Below are 13,924 nucleotides of genomic sequence, written 5' to 3' on the forward strand. Positions count from 1 at the left end.
GTCTATATGTGTCTTTAGGTCTGAAGTGGGTTTCTTGTAGACAGCATATATATGTATCTTGTTTTTGTATACATTCAGCCAGTCTTCATAATTTTTTTTTAACTTACTGTGTTTGTGGTCTTTTCCCAGGGTAAAAGGTTGACTTCTTTCTTCCTTTTGATTTCTGGCCTCCTATGTTTGGTGCAGTGGTTGTGTAAGCTTCCTATAGGCTGAGATTTGTGATGAGTTTTTGTTCCTTCGTTTGTTTATTTTTCCTCTGATGGGCAAGGGTGAGTGAGGTGGTGATCCTTCCTGTCTGCTGGTGATTGGGTTTGTATTTTTTTGTTTGTTGTTTAGGTGAGGCATCCTGTACAGGGTGTTACTGATGGTTGGGTGATACCAGGTCTTGTACTCAAGTGGTTTGCTTTGTGTGAGTTCTCATTATTTGGTACTCCCTAGGGTTAGTTCTCTGGTAGTCTAGGGTCTTGGAGTCAGTGTTCCCACTCCAAAGGCTCAGGGCTTGATCCCTGGTCAGGAAGGAAGACTCCACAAGTGGTTTGTTATGGCATTAAGTAAGATTAAAAACAAATACCCCAAAACAAGAAACCAAAGATGAACCCCAGACAAATGGCAGTTACAAAATCAGGCAAATAATAATTTAAATGATGCAATATATATATACACCCCTAAGCAAAGTCAAAACAATCCAACAAAAATAAAGTACAGTGATTGACCCAGTGAACAAAGGAAATCAAAAATTATATTTACCTGTTAAGAACAAAACTAAAGCACAAACTGGAAAACAAAACTAAAGCAAGGTGCCAAATATGCTTTATTGCAATGAAAAGAAAACTAACACATATATTGAGAGGAAAGGAAAGAAAGAATAGATATGCAAAGTTAAATACAGGTAGATGAAGAAGATTTATATACATTAAAGATTAACTGTAAGGGGTAAAGAACAGTAGGAAAGGCAAACAAAGAAATGTAGAGAAAAAAATAATAGGTTTAAAAAATTAAAATTATAAAAAAGAGCAAGGAAAAAAATGAAAGACATAAAGGAAGAAGAAAGAAAAAAGGAAAACAGAACTGCAAAATCCTAACACAGAGTCAGAGGTTTATAACAACAATAAGAAGTATAACTGAATATACACATATGCATTACACCCATAAGCAAAATCAAAACAGTCCAACAAAAATAAAGTAGAATAGATTGACCCAGTGAACAAAGGAAATCAAGAGTTATATCTACCAGTTAAAAACAAAACTAACTAAAACAGAAACTGGAAAATGAAACTAAAGGAAGACGCAAGTTGGGGAATAAAGCTATGAAAATAAAGCTAACAAATGTTTGACAGGAAAGAAAAGAAAGAATAGATATGCAAAGTTAAATACAGGTAGATGAAGAAGATTTATATATGTTAAAGATTATCTGGAAGGGGAAAGGAACAGTATGAAAAGCAAACAAAGGAATAAATGTATAAAAAATAATAATAGGTTTAAAAAATTAAAATTAAAAAAGAAAATAAAAAGGAAAACTCCCCAGAACTGCAGAAGCCCAATGTAGAGGCAGAGGTTTATAACAGCAACAAAAAATGTGTCTGAGGAGAAAAAAAAAATTCAAAAATTTAATTAGATTTCATAGTGCCAAAAAATTGACAACTACAACAGAGGGGCAAAAAAAAAAAAGAAAAAAAATCCAAGGGAATCTACAGGACAAGTCAAACCATAAGAATAAGAAATGTTTTTCTTGAGCCACTGCTGTCAGAGTCCTTTCCTTTGCTGGAGGTCGCAGTCCACCTCACCTCCCTTTTATGCCCTCCAAAACTGCTGATCTCTGGACCTGCTGTGGGGGCAACTCAGATTCTAATCTGGTCCTACTCCTGTGTGTTCTTCTCTCCAATATCCACAGCTATCAGAACCAGTGTGTTTCCTTTTGTGGGAGCTCTGAATGTCCTTTTATGTATTCTGTAGACACAGAGTCTGCCTAGTTGATCGTGTGGATTTAATCTGCAGCTTGTATAACTAGTGGTAAGGTTTTGCAGTCTTCTTCCTTAGCCACACTGCCCCTGGGTTTCAACTGTGGTTTTATTTCCATCTCTGCATGTGGGTTGTTCACTGGGGTTTGCTCCTGGGGCTGCCCTGGAGGACTTGGATTTGCCTCTGTGAGGGCCAGATGTCGGGGGTGGTGCAGCTGTTTAGGTTGCAAGAGTTCTGGCAGCACCAGGTACTCAGGGGAGTTGGCAGCCAGGGCAGCAGGAAATATAGTGCTCTAGAAGTGTATGGCAACCAGTATTGGCCAATATGCTCCGGTATTCTCGCCTGGAGAACCCCCCTGACAGAAGCCTGGCAGGCCACAGTCTACAGGTTCGCAAAGAGCTGGACACAACTGAAGCAACCCTGTGTGCATAGATGCAAGACTTTTTTTGCCTGTAGCAGCTCTGCCCCAGTGAGAGTTGAGCGTGAAGGTGGCACAGCTGCTTGGCTTGTGGGGATCTTGGGCAGCACCAAGTGTGCAGGGACATGGACTGCCTCCACCACAGGAGTTATGGCCCTATCAGTCTTTTTTCGAGCCTCTTGTAGCTGGCAATCAGAAGGCCTCTTTGGCCAGTTTTTCCCCATAGCTCCGCCCGTTCAGGCACATAGAGGGCTCCCTTGCCTGGGATCCTTCTCTGTTGTTCAGCGCGTCAGGCACATAGAGGGGCCCCCTTGGCTGGGGTCCTACCCATAGATCGGCATTTCAGGCACTTAAAGGGGCACCCTGGGTGGGGTCCTACTCTGTAGTGCAGCGCATCAGGTGTTTGATGGGCCAGCCTTTTTATCGTTCAGGTACCGATGCTGGCATGTGGGGAGAGAGGCTATGGTGATGGCTCCACCCACTATGCGTGACTCAGTAGGATCACCTTGCCTCCATGGCTTCCTGGCTTTCCTCTACAGGCATTTCCCATCACAGTCTCCTCCTTCACATCTCCTAAATTCCTCTCTCCACAGTCAACAGCAGCCCTCACACTGGGATTGCTCCATAGTCTCTAAACTCCAGCTCCCAGCTGCTGTACCTTCCATGCGACCTGCGTCCCTGTCCAGACTGTGTATGGCTGTGGCAAGGACTGTCTGATTCTCATAACATTTAGGCTGCCACAGATCAGCTGTTTCACTCTGAGCCTTAAATGTTTCTCCTTTGACTCAGACAATTGCCCCGATGTGGGGATCGTACCCCTGCTTCAGTTTGCCCACCTGCCAAGGGCAGGTCCAGTCCTCTGAACACTCCTGTTTTTTCCCCTAGTTCCTTTGTCCTACTGAGTTTTGGGTGGTTCTATATTCCTTTCCACTAGTCAGGTACTCCTGTCCCCCCTTACCTGGTGTTCTGCATGTACTTCTGTGTCTGAAGGTGTATTCCTGACGTATCCATGGAGAGGGATATACTCCATGTCCACCTACTCCTCCACCATTTTGTTCCTCCTCCTAGATGATAGTTTGCTTTATTGTGTCTGCATATGACTTCTTTCGATTTGGCAATATATTAAGTAAGCGTAGTCGCACAGTCGTGTCCGACTCTTTGCGACCCCATGGACTGTAGCCCACCAGGGTCCTCTGTGCATGGGATTTTCCAGGCAAGAGTACTGGAGTAGGTTGCCATTTCCTTCTCCAGGGGATCTTCCCGACCCAGGGATCAAACCTGGGTCTTTCATATCACAGGCAGATGCTTTACCCTCTGAGCCACCAGGGAAGCCCAGGCAATATATTAACTAATAGACAAATAAGTTGTCAATTTTTGACAACTCACCACTATACACAATGACTAGTTTAACAGTGGTACAAGGACTGAAAACTCAAAGCTTAAAAACCCATTCAGAAAAAGAAAGAATAGGAAACACTTTGTAGTCATTGCTTCATAACAGTTGAAATATCCTGCTGAATTGAATTGTGAAAACTTGAAGCTCCAGCAATGGAGTAAATTCCTTGGATAGCCCATGTTGGAGTCTTTGATTTTTGCTCTCTTGAAAGAGCATTGTTCACATTTTCTCACGTGGCTCTGTCTCTCTCTCTTTTTTTATACATTATCCACTGTAGACATACGTAAAGTGACTGTTGTCTTTTTCAGGATAAACACTGTTGTCACAGCTTGCTTTCTGTTGAGCTTACTACTTGGAGGTGATTTTAGCAGTTTTAATACTAAAAAACTTCTATATACCAAGTATTGGTCTCCTTGGCAATCCTTAGGTTTGTTAACCATTTGGTGATTCCATATATAAGTAGCTTTAACAACCAAAGCTGTTATTTATTCATGGAAGGTTTTTATTTTTATTTTTGCTGCAGAACTCTTGTTTTATTTACTAATCTGTCATTTGTCTATTCTATCTTCATCCTGACAGTAAAGACTACTTTAACAGTGGGTTCCCTTTTCTGTACATGCTTGCCAGCATTTGTACTTTTGATTATAGTCATTGTGACAGGTGTGAGATGAAAGCTAACTGTCGTTTTGATTTGTATCTCTACTGATTAGCAATGTTGAACATCATTTCATGTGCCTGTTGGTCATCTGCATGTCCTCTTTGGAAAAATGTCTGTTCAGTTCTGCTGCCCATCTTTAATTGGAGCATTTGGTAAAAAAATAAAAATGATATTGAGTTGTATGTTTAGTTCAGTTCAGTCACTCAGTCATGTCTGACTCTTTGCGACCCCATGAACCGCAGCATGCCAGGCCTCCCTGTCCATCACCAACTCCTGGAGTCTACCCACACCCATGTCCATTGAGCCGACGATGCCATCCAACCATCTCATCCTCTGTCATCCGCTTCTTCTCCTGCCCTCAATCTTTCCCAGCATCAGGATCTTTTCCAATGAGTCAGCTCTTCGCATCAGGTGGCCAAAGTATTGGAGTTTCAGCTTCAACATCAGTCCCTCCAATGAACACCCGGGACTGATCTCCTTCAGGATGGACTGGTTGGATCTCCTTGCAGTCCAAGGAGACTGCACAGAACTTAAGGAAAAACATACCCTTGAGCAAGATGAGTTGTTTTGTTGTGTAATCATTAGCTCTGGGCTTAAAGAAAGTTAGTCTTAAAGATTGTTGTCATAACAACTCAGAATTTAAGAAAAAATGTCTTACGTGACTAAGACAAAGCAATGTTAAAAAAAAATTTTTGCCCCTTTCTCTTCCTTGAGAGCCCTGGACCCCCTTTCTCCTTATCAATCTGCATAAGAATTAACTCTCTCAAGATTTTGGACTTCATGCTATAATATTGGGAGGTGACTATCAAGATCCTTAGGAGGTAAACATATGTTGCATTTGGGAGGAGTGTGAGTCACTGGGGGCTGCAGGACAGATTTAAGCTTACTATAGTTAGGGCAGACTCAGTTAATTTACACTTATATTAAGAATTATTTAGCAAGTCTAATTTATTTATAATTTTTTATTCCTTTGTAGTTTGTCCTATATAGGTTAACATATTTCACTTAATTTTTTTATCTTTTTCATTTTTTAACTTTAAAATATTGTATTGGTTTTGCCATATATCAGTATGAATCCGCCACAGGTATACACATGTTCCCCATCCTGAACCCTCCTCCCTCCCTGTACCATCCCTCTGGGTCGTCCCAGCGCACCAGTCCCAACCAAGCATTCATTTGCTTTTATAATGGAAAAAAATAGCACGATAAAACTTTTATTTTAGTAACTCAGTCTTTGGTTGAATCCACAAATACAGAACCTGTAGATACAGAGGGCTGACTGTACTTGGTCTTTTTTTTTTTTCTTGAGATAATGTTGACTTATAACATTATATAAGTTTCATGGGTACAGTATTATTTTTCTACTTCTGTGTACACAAAAGTATGTTCACCACTAAAAATTCAGTTTTTACCAGTAACCATACAGTTGACACCCTTGACCCCATTTGTTCCCCACACCTTCCCCTGTATAACTTTCAATCTGTTATCTGTATCTATGTGGTTGTTTGATTTGTTCATTTCTTGTTTTTTTCTTTTTTATATTACTTATATAAGTTGAAATCATGCAGTATTTGTCTTTCTCCATCTGACTCATTTCTCTTAGGTCCATCATACCCTCAAGGTCCATCATATTGTTGCAGATAGCAAGGTTTCACCTTTTTATGCCTGAGTAGTATTCCCTTCTCATACAAACATATAGAAACACTCCACATTTGCATTATCTTTTCGTCTGTTGATAGGCACTCTAGGTTGTTTTCATATCCTGACTATTGTAGACAATGCTGCAGTGAACAAAGGGGGTGACATTTATCTTTTTGAATTAGTGCTTTTGTATTATTTGGATAAATACCCAAAAGTAAAATAGGTGAATCATATGATAGCTATTCTTAATTTTTTGAGGACTCTCCATATTGTTTTTCCACAGTAACTACACAAATCCCACATCTAGTGAATGAAGATTCCCTTTCCTTCACATTCTTTCCAACTCTTATTTCTTGCCTTTTTGATAATAGCCATTACAACAGATATGAGGTGATATTTTATTTTGGTTTTGATTTGCATTTCCCTGATAAATAGTGATGTTGAACATCTTTTCATGTGCTTGTTGGCCTTCTGTCTTCTTTGGGAAAAAAAATCTATTCAATTTCTCTTGCCATTTTTTAAAATTGTGATGTTTGTTTCATTGTTGTTGAATACTGTGCCATTTTATCAATATACAAAGGACTTGAGCATTCTTGGATTTTAGTATCTGCCATGGGTGGGAGGAAGCAGGTGGGGGACAGGTGTTTGTGTCCTGGAACCAGTCCCGAAGGGATACCAAGGGACTGCTATAAAATAAAATACAGAATACAAGTTTTGTGAATTTTTCATATATTTAAGAAATTCTTTTTCTTTGTCAGTAGTGTTGCTAATATAAGTACTTTCTGTTTATTATAAATAATGAACAAGAGGATAAGAAAGGAATGTTTTATTGACTGACTTGTTTTTGAAGTAGATTATTTTTACTAACCTGTTTATTTAGCATAGTTATCTCCTGTTGGACAAGTCTTTAAGTAAAAATATTTTAAGAATGTGTTAATTTAATAGTATTGATTTTTCTCTTATAGGTTTTGCAACCCTGTGACTTGTTCTATCAAGCTACTCAGATAAGTACAGATCCACAAGTACTTGAATTATCAGTAAAATCCCTGACACTGAAGGTAAGTTATAATGTAGTCAGTCATTCAGATCTTTAGTGCCCTTTTGGAAAAAACAATAAAACTTAGAAATAAACAATTATAACAATAATATTAATCATTAAGCAAAAGGAAGCTGTTTAAAAATATTTTTGACACATAATTTTAAAATGATACTTAATTTACATTTTATGATGAATGTTTTCATGTATTTTATTATTGGCAGTTGACTGCTTCTGTAGGTAGCTTCCTTATAGTATATGTAGTTGAAATTGGTCAGTTTAATATCAACATGTAAATATTTTAACTTTTGAAATTAGCTATCATAATAAAAAAAGATTTTGTAGGCAGCAAATTGTATCTGTTTCTTGGTAGTAATATTACTTCAGTATTAATTTCTCTTGATCTGTCAGCAAATATATTTCATGTTCTTTGAAGTATGTAGTTTGGAAAGTGATTTTTGTATTTTTTTTTTATTGCTTTGAATTTTTCTCCTTAGGTTTCACCAGTTATCATAAATACTGTGATTACCATAACTTCAGCACTTTATACTGCTAAGGAAACCATCCCCAAAGAAACTGCTTCTTCTACAGCACATTTATGGGAAAAGAAGGATACAAAAGATTTAAATATGTGGTTTCTTGAAGAACCAAATGAAGCTGTAAAAAGAGCTCCCATGCCTGAATTGGTACCCAAAGGAGAGATAATAAAAATGAACATTGATTCTATTTTTCTGGTTCTTGAGGCTGGAATTGGTCATAGAACAGTACCTATGCTATTGGCAAAATCACGTTTCTCAGGGGAAGGCAAAAACTGGAGTTCCTTAATCAATCTCCACTGTCAGCTTGAGCTAGAAGTAAGCATATATAGTATTTTTCCAGATTATATACGAAATAATGCTACATATGAACTATTTTGGAAATCTCATTTAAACATTTAAATTAAGTTTATAATAAATACGATGTTGATTCCCAAACTTTTGGAAAAAAGTGTACCTATTTATGCCCTTGATATAATTGTTTTTATGTGTATGTTACTTTTAGAGTACATATTCATATTAAGTTTATATTTCAACTGATTTCATTCATCTTAAGTTGATTAAATTAATAGACTGTTGTTCAGTTCAGTTGCTCAGTCATGTCTGACTCTTCATGACCCCTCGGACCACAGCACACCAGGCCTCCCTGTCCATTACCAACTCCCAGAGTCTACTCAAACTCATCTCCATTGAGTCACGGAAGCCATACAACCATCTCATCCTCTGTCATCCCCTTTTCCTCCTGCCCTCAATCTTTCCCAGCATCAGGGTCTTTTCAAATGAGTCTCTTCGTATCAAGTGGCAAAAGTATTGGAGCTTCAGCATCAGTCTTTGCAATGAACACTCAAGACTGATCTCCTTCAGAATGGACTGGTTAGATCTTCTTGCAGTCCAAGGCACTCTCAAGTCTTCTTCAACACCACAGTGCAAAAGCATCAGTTCTTTGGTGCTCAGCCTTCTTTATAGTCCAACTCTCACATCCATATATGACTACTGGAAAAACCATAGCCTTGACTAGATGGACCTTTGTTGGCAAAGTAATGTCTCTGCTTTTTAATATGCTGTCTAGGTTAGTCATAACTTTCCTTCCAAGGAGCAAGTGTCTTAATTTCACGGCTACAATCACCGTCCGCAGTGATTTTGGAGCCCAGAAAGATAAAGTCAGCCACTGTTTCCCCATCTATTTGCCATGAAGTGACAGAACTGGATGCCATGATCTTAGTTTTTTGAATGTTGAGCTTTAAGCCAACTTTTCCACTCTCCTCTTTCACTTTCATCAAGAGGCTCTGTAGTTCTTCTTCACTTTCTGCCATAAGGGTGTTGTCATCTGCATATCTGAGGTTATTGATATTTCTCCCAGCAATCTTGATTCCAGCTTGTGCTTCTTTCAGCCTGGCATTTTCAAGATGTACTCTGCATATAAGTTAAATAAGCAGGGTGACAATATACAACCTTGACATACTCCTTTTCCTATTTGGAAGCAGTCTGTTGTTCCATGTCCAGTTCTAACTGTTGTTTCCTGACCTGCATACAGATTTCTCAAGGGGCAGGTCAGGTGGTCTGGTATTCCCATCTCGTTCAGAATTTTCCACAGTTTATTGTGATCCACACAGTCAAAGGCTTTGGCATAGTCAATAAAGCAGAAGTAGATGTTTTTCTGGAGCTCTCTTGCTTTATCGATGATCCAGCAAATGTTGGCAATTTGATCTCTGGTTCCTCTGCCTTTTCTAAAAGCAGCTTGAACATCTGGAAGTTCACAGTTCACATATTGCTAAAGCCTGACTTGGAGAATTTTGAGCATTATTTTACCAGCATGTGACATGAGTGTAATTGTGCGGTAGTTTGAGCATTCTTTGGCATTGCCTTTCTTTGGGATTGAAATGAAACCTGACCTTTTCCAGTCCTGTGGCCACTGCTGAGTTTTCCAAAGTTGCTGGCATATTGAGTGCAGCACTTTCACAGCATCATCTTTTAGGATTTGAAATAGCTCACCTGGAATTCCATCACCTTCACTAGCTTTGTTCATAGTGATCTTCCTAAGGCCCACTTGATTTTGCATTTCAAGATGTCTGGGTGTAGGTTAGTGATCACACCATCGTGATTACATGGGTCGTGAAGATCTTTTTTGTACAGTTCTTCTGTGTATTCCTGCCACCTCTTCTTAATATCTATTGCTTCTTTTAGGTCTATAAAATAGACTGTTTGGTAGATGTAAAATTCTTAATTTTAAAAATTAAGTATCCTTTTTTCGTTAAAGTGGTAATAGATTATTTCTTTTCTCTTTGGAAATAGTGACTTAAAAAATTAGAAGAATATGCTTTATACATTTATATAATGCAGATCTTCATACTCTGGTGAGGCTCCACCAAGGTCTTTCACATTTCTGTGAGAGTCCTTTAGTTTTATGGAAGATACTTACTTTGAGCCAACATATATTATGCATCAGAATTTTTCTACATATAGTCTTCCCAGGGATACTTTGCTTTAAAGTATTTAGTTTATGTTTAGTAGAAACTAATCTGATATTCTACTTCAGTCAATAAGTATGAAAATGTATAAGCCACTACAATATTTGTGATGATAGAATTATATACTAATAGAGGTAGAACTGACAGACTGAGTTTCAAGTTTCCAAGTTTTAGCTAGAATTATCTATATTTTGCAGAGAATTTGATCTAAGATGTCCAGGAAGTTCAGAGAATTCAAATACGTACATGCTTATTGAATCATATGTTATTTGCCTTCACTTCAAAGGCTTTCTAAAAGTTAGTGGAGGTAGATAGAACATGTTTTTAAAATTCCAGTAATGTTTGATTGATGAACACAGTTTTCACTGTTAAACCCAGCCTGAAAATCAAGGAAAGATACTTAAAAGAGAGTTTTTTTCTGGAATAAATGGTGAAGAGTAGACCATGAAGTTAGCCAGATGAGGAAATCATTGAGAAAGCATGTATAGGAAACTAATGGCATGTCGATGGTTTTCATACAGAACAAATAGCACAGCCAAAAGGAATGGTGTGGGGAACAACATGGAAGATGATTTTAGAAAATACCAGAATGTTTTATTTAAAAAATTAAATTCTCTCTCTAGGTACATTATTACAATGAAATGTTTGGTGTGTGGGAGCCTTTGCTTGAACCCTTAGAAATTGATCAGACTGAGGATTTTAGACCATGGAATCTTGGAATCAAGGTATTTTTGATATCTGGAAATTTTTTTCAAATATTGAGGATGTCCACATCACGCACACTTTAATTTTAATCACAGCGGAGTTCAGATATTTCATTATGAACCTTTCCACATGCTTCCTTGTTTGACCTCTGAATGTAATTTTCAAACCCAAGACTGTTGCCTCATGGGCTTCTAATATAAATACTGTGTAACATTTATTATGTACTAGATACTGTCTTAAATAATCTACTTTTGCTTTAAACCTTAAAACAAACTTCTGAAGAAGATACAGTTTTAAACTTCATTTTAATATATGATAGAACTAAAACTGTTGAAGTTAAAGGACTTTCATAAAGTAATAATACCTTTAAATTGGAAGAGGTGGAATGCAATACTGGCTGCAAAGTCCCCACTTATAAACTATCATCTTAAAATATTTCTAGCATTTTTTTTAGGTTGTTGTCTATCCCAGGTTTTCCTTGGTATCTGAAGGGTGTGTATATAAAAGAAAATACATTATTATTTACTTCAAATATAATGTGAATTTATGTAATCATATAAATCAGAACCTTTAGATGGATGAAATTGTGCTTCTGAAGCAAGAGATTGTAGGATTATTAGCGTATCTCCTCCCTAATAATGATTCTGTGAAATTTTGACAATTCTGACAAATTCTGACAAATTTTCAGTGGCTTAAAGCCAGTTAAAGGAACAGTGAAGGTGACTAACGTGGTATTTCCAGCTTTTTATATTAGACCAGTACATTTGATTGTGCTCATTTTAGATAGAGGATTTGGATAAAGGAATTTCTTTGGTGGTTGTTAGGTCAGGATACTTACAGGTAGTAGACTTGCGAATCTTAAAAAGAGGTAGGTAGTTTGATTCACAGGAGCCTAGGTCCTAGTGGCACTGTTCTGCAACTATTGTTGGACTTATTAAGTCCCTAGGTTTCTGTTCTTTATATATAGCATTTATAACACCAGTAGGCTAACTTTTCTTGCCCTGAATTTCCACATGCTATGATGTATGTGCTTCTGATTTTCATTCAGATGCTACCTGCGTTTACTTATTAGGGTTTTATTTTCCCCTTCTAAATTATGTCTGCCATTTTAGTGTAACTGAGGAGGAGAACTTTTCTTCCAGTATTGCCTCTGTCCAGGTGGCATTCGTTGGTTTATGTCCCAGTTATTCCAGTAAGGCAGTGGAACTGATAAAATGTATTGCTTTCTCTAATGTTTTGGTTGAAATTTGTCTGATGTTTGTTTTTCCTTTGTAAAATGAGTTATACCATGCTCCTAGAAACAAATTGTTCTCACATTTCTGTAATTTATATTATTTTAGATGAAAAAGAAAGCCAAAACGGCCATTGTTGAGTCAGGTACTGAAGAAGAAAATTACAGAGTACCAGAATACAAAACTGTCATCACTTTCTATTCGAAAGACCAGCTAAACATTACATTATCTAAATGTGGCCTTATAATGTTAAATAATTTAGCTGAGGTAAGGAAAGTTACTTGAAACTTTAATTTTGGAGTACCAGTCTGAGTTAACCTTTTGGTTAACAAAGAAGTTTTTGTTAATTTAGTTGTTTGTCGTATGTCTGTTAGTACTCTGCTTGTCATTTAGTTTTCTACATTTTCTTGTATTTATGATGACTCTTCCTTGTTAGGCATTTACAGAAGCTGCCACTGGATCTTCAGCTACCTTCATAAGGGATCTGGCACCTTTTATGATTTTAAATTCTCTTGGACTTAGTATTTCTGTTTCACCAAGTGAATCTTTTAGTGTACTCAACTTACCTATGGCAAAATCATATGTATTGAAAAATGAGGAGAGTTTAAGTATGGATTATATGCGAACTAAAGACAATGATCATTTCAATGCAATGACCAGCCTAAGCAGCAAACACTTCTTCATTCTTCTTAGTAAGTGATAAATTACCGTCCTGGGGCTTTATTTTCTTTTAAATTATATTTTATATCCCACTTTACTTACTCCTGGTATCTCACAGGTTATTTATTTCCTTCCTAATATGTTGCAAATTTTATTATTTCCTTTGCAGGGCATTGGTTGCTGTTGTCACTGTATTGCTCTATTTCAAATTCTGGCTTTATCCACTGCTTTATTTAGAGCATAATAATTTACTCCTTTGGAGAAGAAAATTGTTAGATCTTATCTTCAGTCAGCATTTGTAGACAATAACTATCAGTGGTTGTTTTAACCACTTTTAGTATAACTCAGTAAAATTCCAACAGTTTTGCAACTGAATGAATTGAGAATAAGGTTTGAATTCAGCCAATGGCACAGATAATGGTTTTAGGGTTTGTGAATGGTTTTTATCTTCTGCCTGTTGAAGTAGAGGTTTGTTTTTTTCCTTTGTTCTTTATGTTTCTCAGAAGAGAGGTAAAAAGTAAAAGTAAATACATTTTAAAACTGTCGTAGTGTGTACTCATTGTATTCTTCAATGTATGTACATTGTGGTATGTACTCATTCTTCTCTTGGGAGGAGAAGGGAGCGAGAGAGGATGAGATGATTGTATGGCATTATCGACTCAATGGACATGAATTTAAGCAAGCTCCGGGAGATAGTAAAGGACAGAGAAGCCTGGCATACTGCAGTCCATGGAGTCACAAAGAGTCAAACATGACTAAGTGACTGAACAACAAAACTCGTTGTGAAGTTAAATATTAAATAGTCCCAAATCCTCACTCACAACACTTTATGACATTTTGACAATTAAGTAGCTATGGAAGGAGGGACATTAGAAAAGTTACTTAGGCATGGAAGAGGGGTGCTAAAATTGACAGCTTGTGCTTTTTCCTAGTCTTAACAGTGCCTAGGTTTAACATGTTTTCCCAACATCGTCTGTAAATTGTTCTCATCAATTGTATTTCTGTTTGCTTTTAAACTAACATTTTTATGGGATAGTAGGGGAGGCAGACAGGTTAGTTGCTCAGTCTTTGCAGCCTCATGGACTGACTGTAGCCCGCCAGTCCCCTCTGTCCATGGGATTCTCCAGGCAAGAATACTGGAGTGGGTTGCCACTTTCTTTTCTAGGGGAGAGGAATCTATAAATAAATAATTAACTTCCAAAATAGATAATTTAT

General features: G+C 37.4%; 1 protein-coding gene across 3 annotated transcripts in view; it reads left to right on the forward strand.

Annotated features, from left to right (window-relative positions):
- Positions 1–13,924, forward strand: part of VPS13A (vacuolar protein sorting 13 homolog A) — a 276,459-nt gene that overhangs the window by 169,864 nt on the left and 92,671 nt on the right. For all 3 annotated transcript variants that reach the window (XM_027549517.1, XM_027549516.1, XM_027549515.1), the window contains exons 40-44: positions 7,038–7,130; positions 7,606–7,962; positions 10,736–10,837; positions 12,158–12,316; positions 12,486–12,741. In XM_027549517.1, the coding sequence (XP_027405318.1) occupies positions 7,038–7,130; positions 7,606–7,962; positions 10,736–10,837; positions 12,158–12,316; positions 12,486–12,741 (967 nt within the window). The remainder of the gene's footprint in view (positions 1–7,037; positions 7,131–7,605; positions 7,963–10,735; positions 10,838–12,157; positions 12,317–12,485; positions 12,742–13,924) is intronic.

The sequence above is a fragment of the Bos indicus x Bos taurus genome, chromosome 8 (genome assembly GCF_003369695.1).
Source record: "Bos indicus x Bos taurus breed Angus x Brahman F1 hybrid chromosome 8, Bos_hybrid_MaternalHap_v2.0, whole genome shotgun sequence".
In the NCBI taxonomy this organism is placed as follows: Eukaryota; Metazoa; Chordata; class Mammalia; order Artiodactyla; family Bovidae; genus Bos; species Bos indicus x Bos taurus.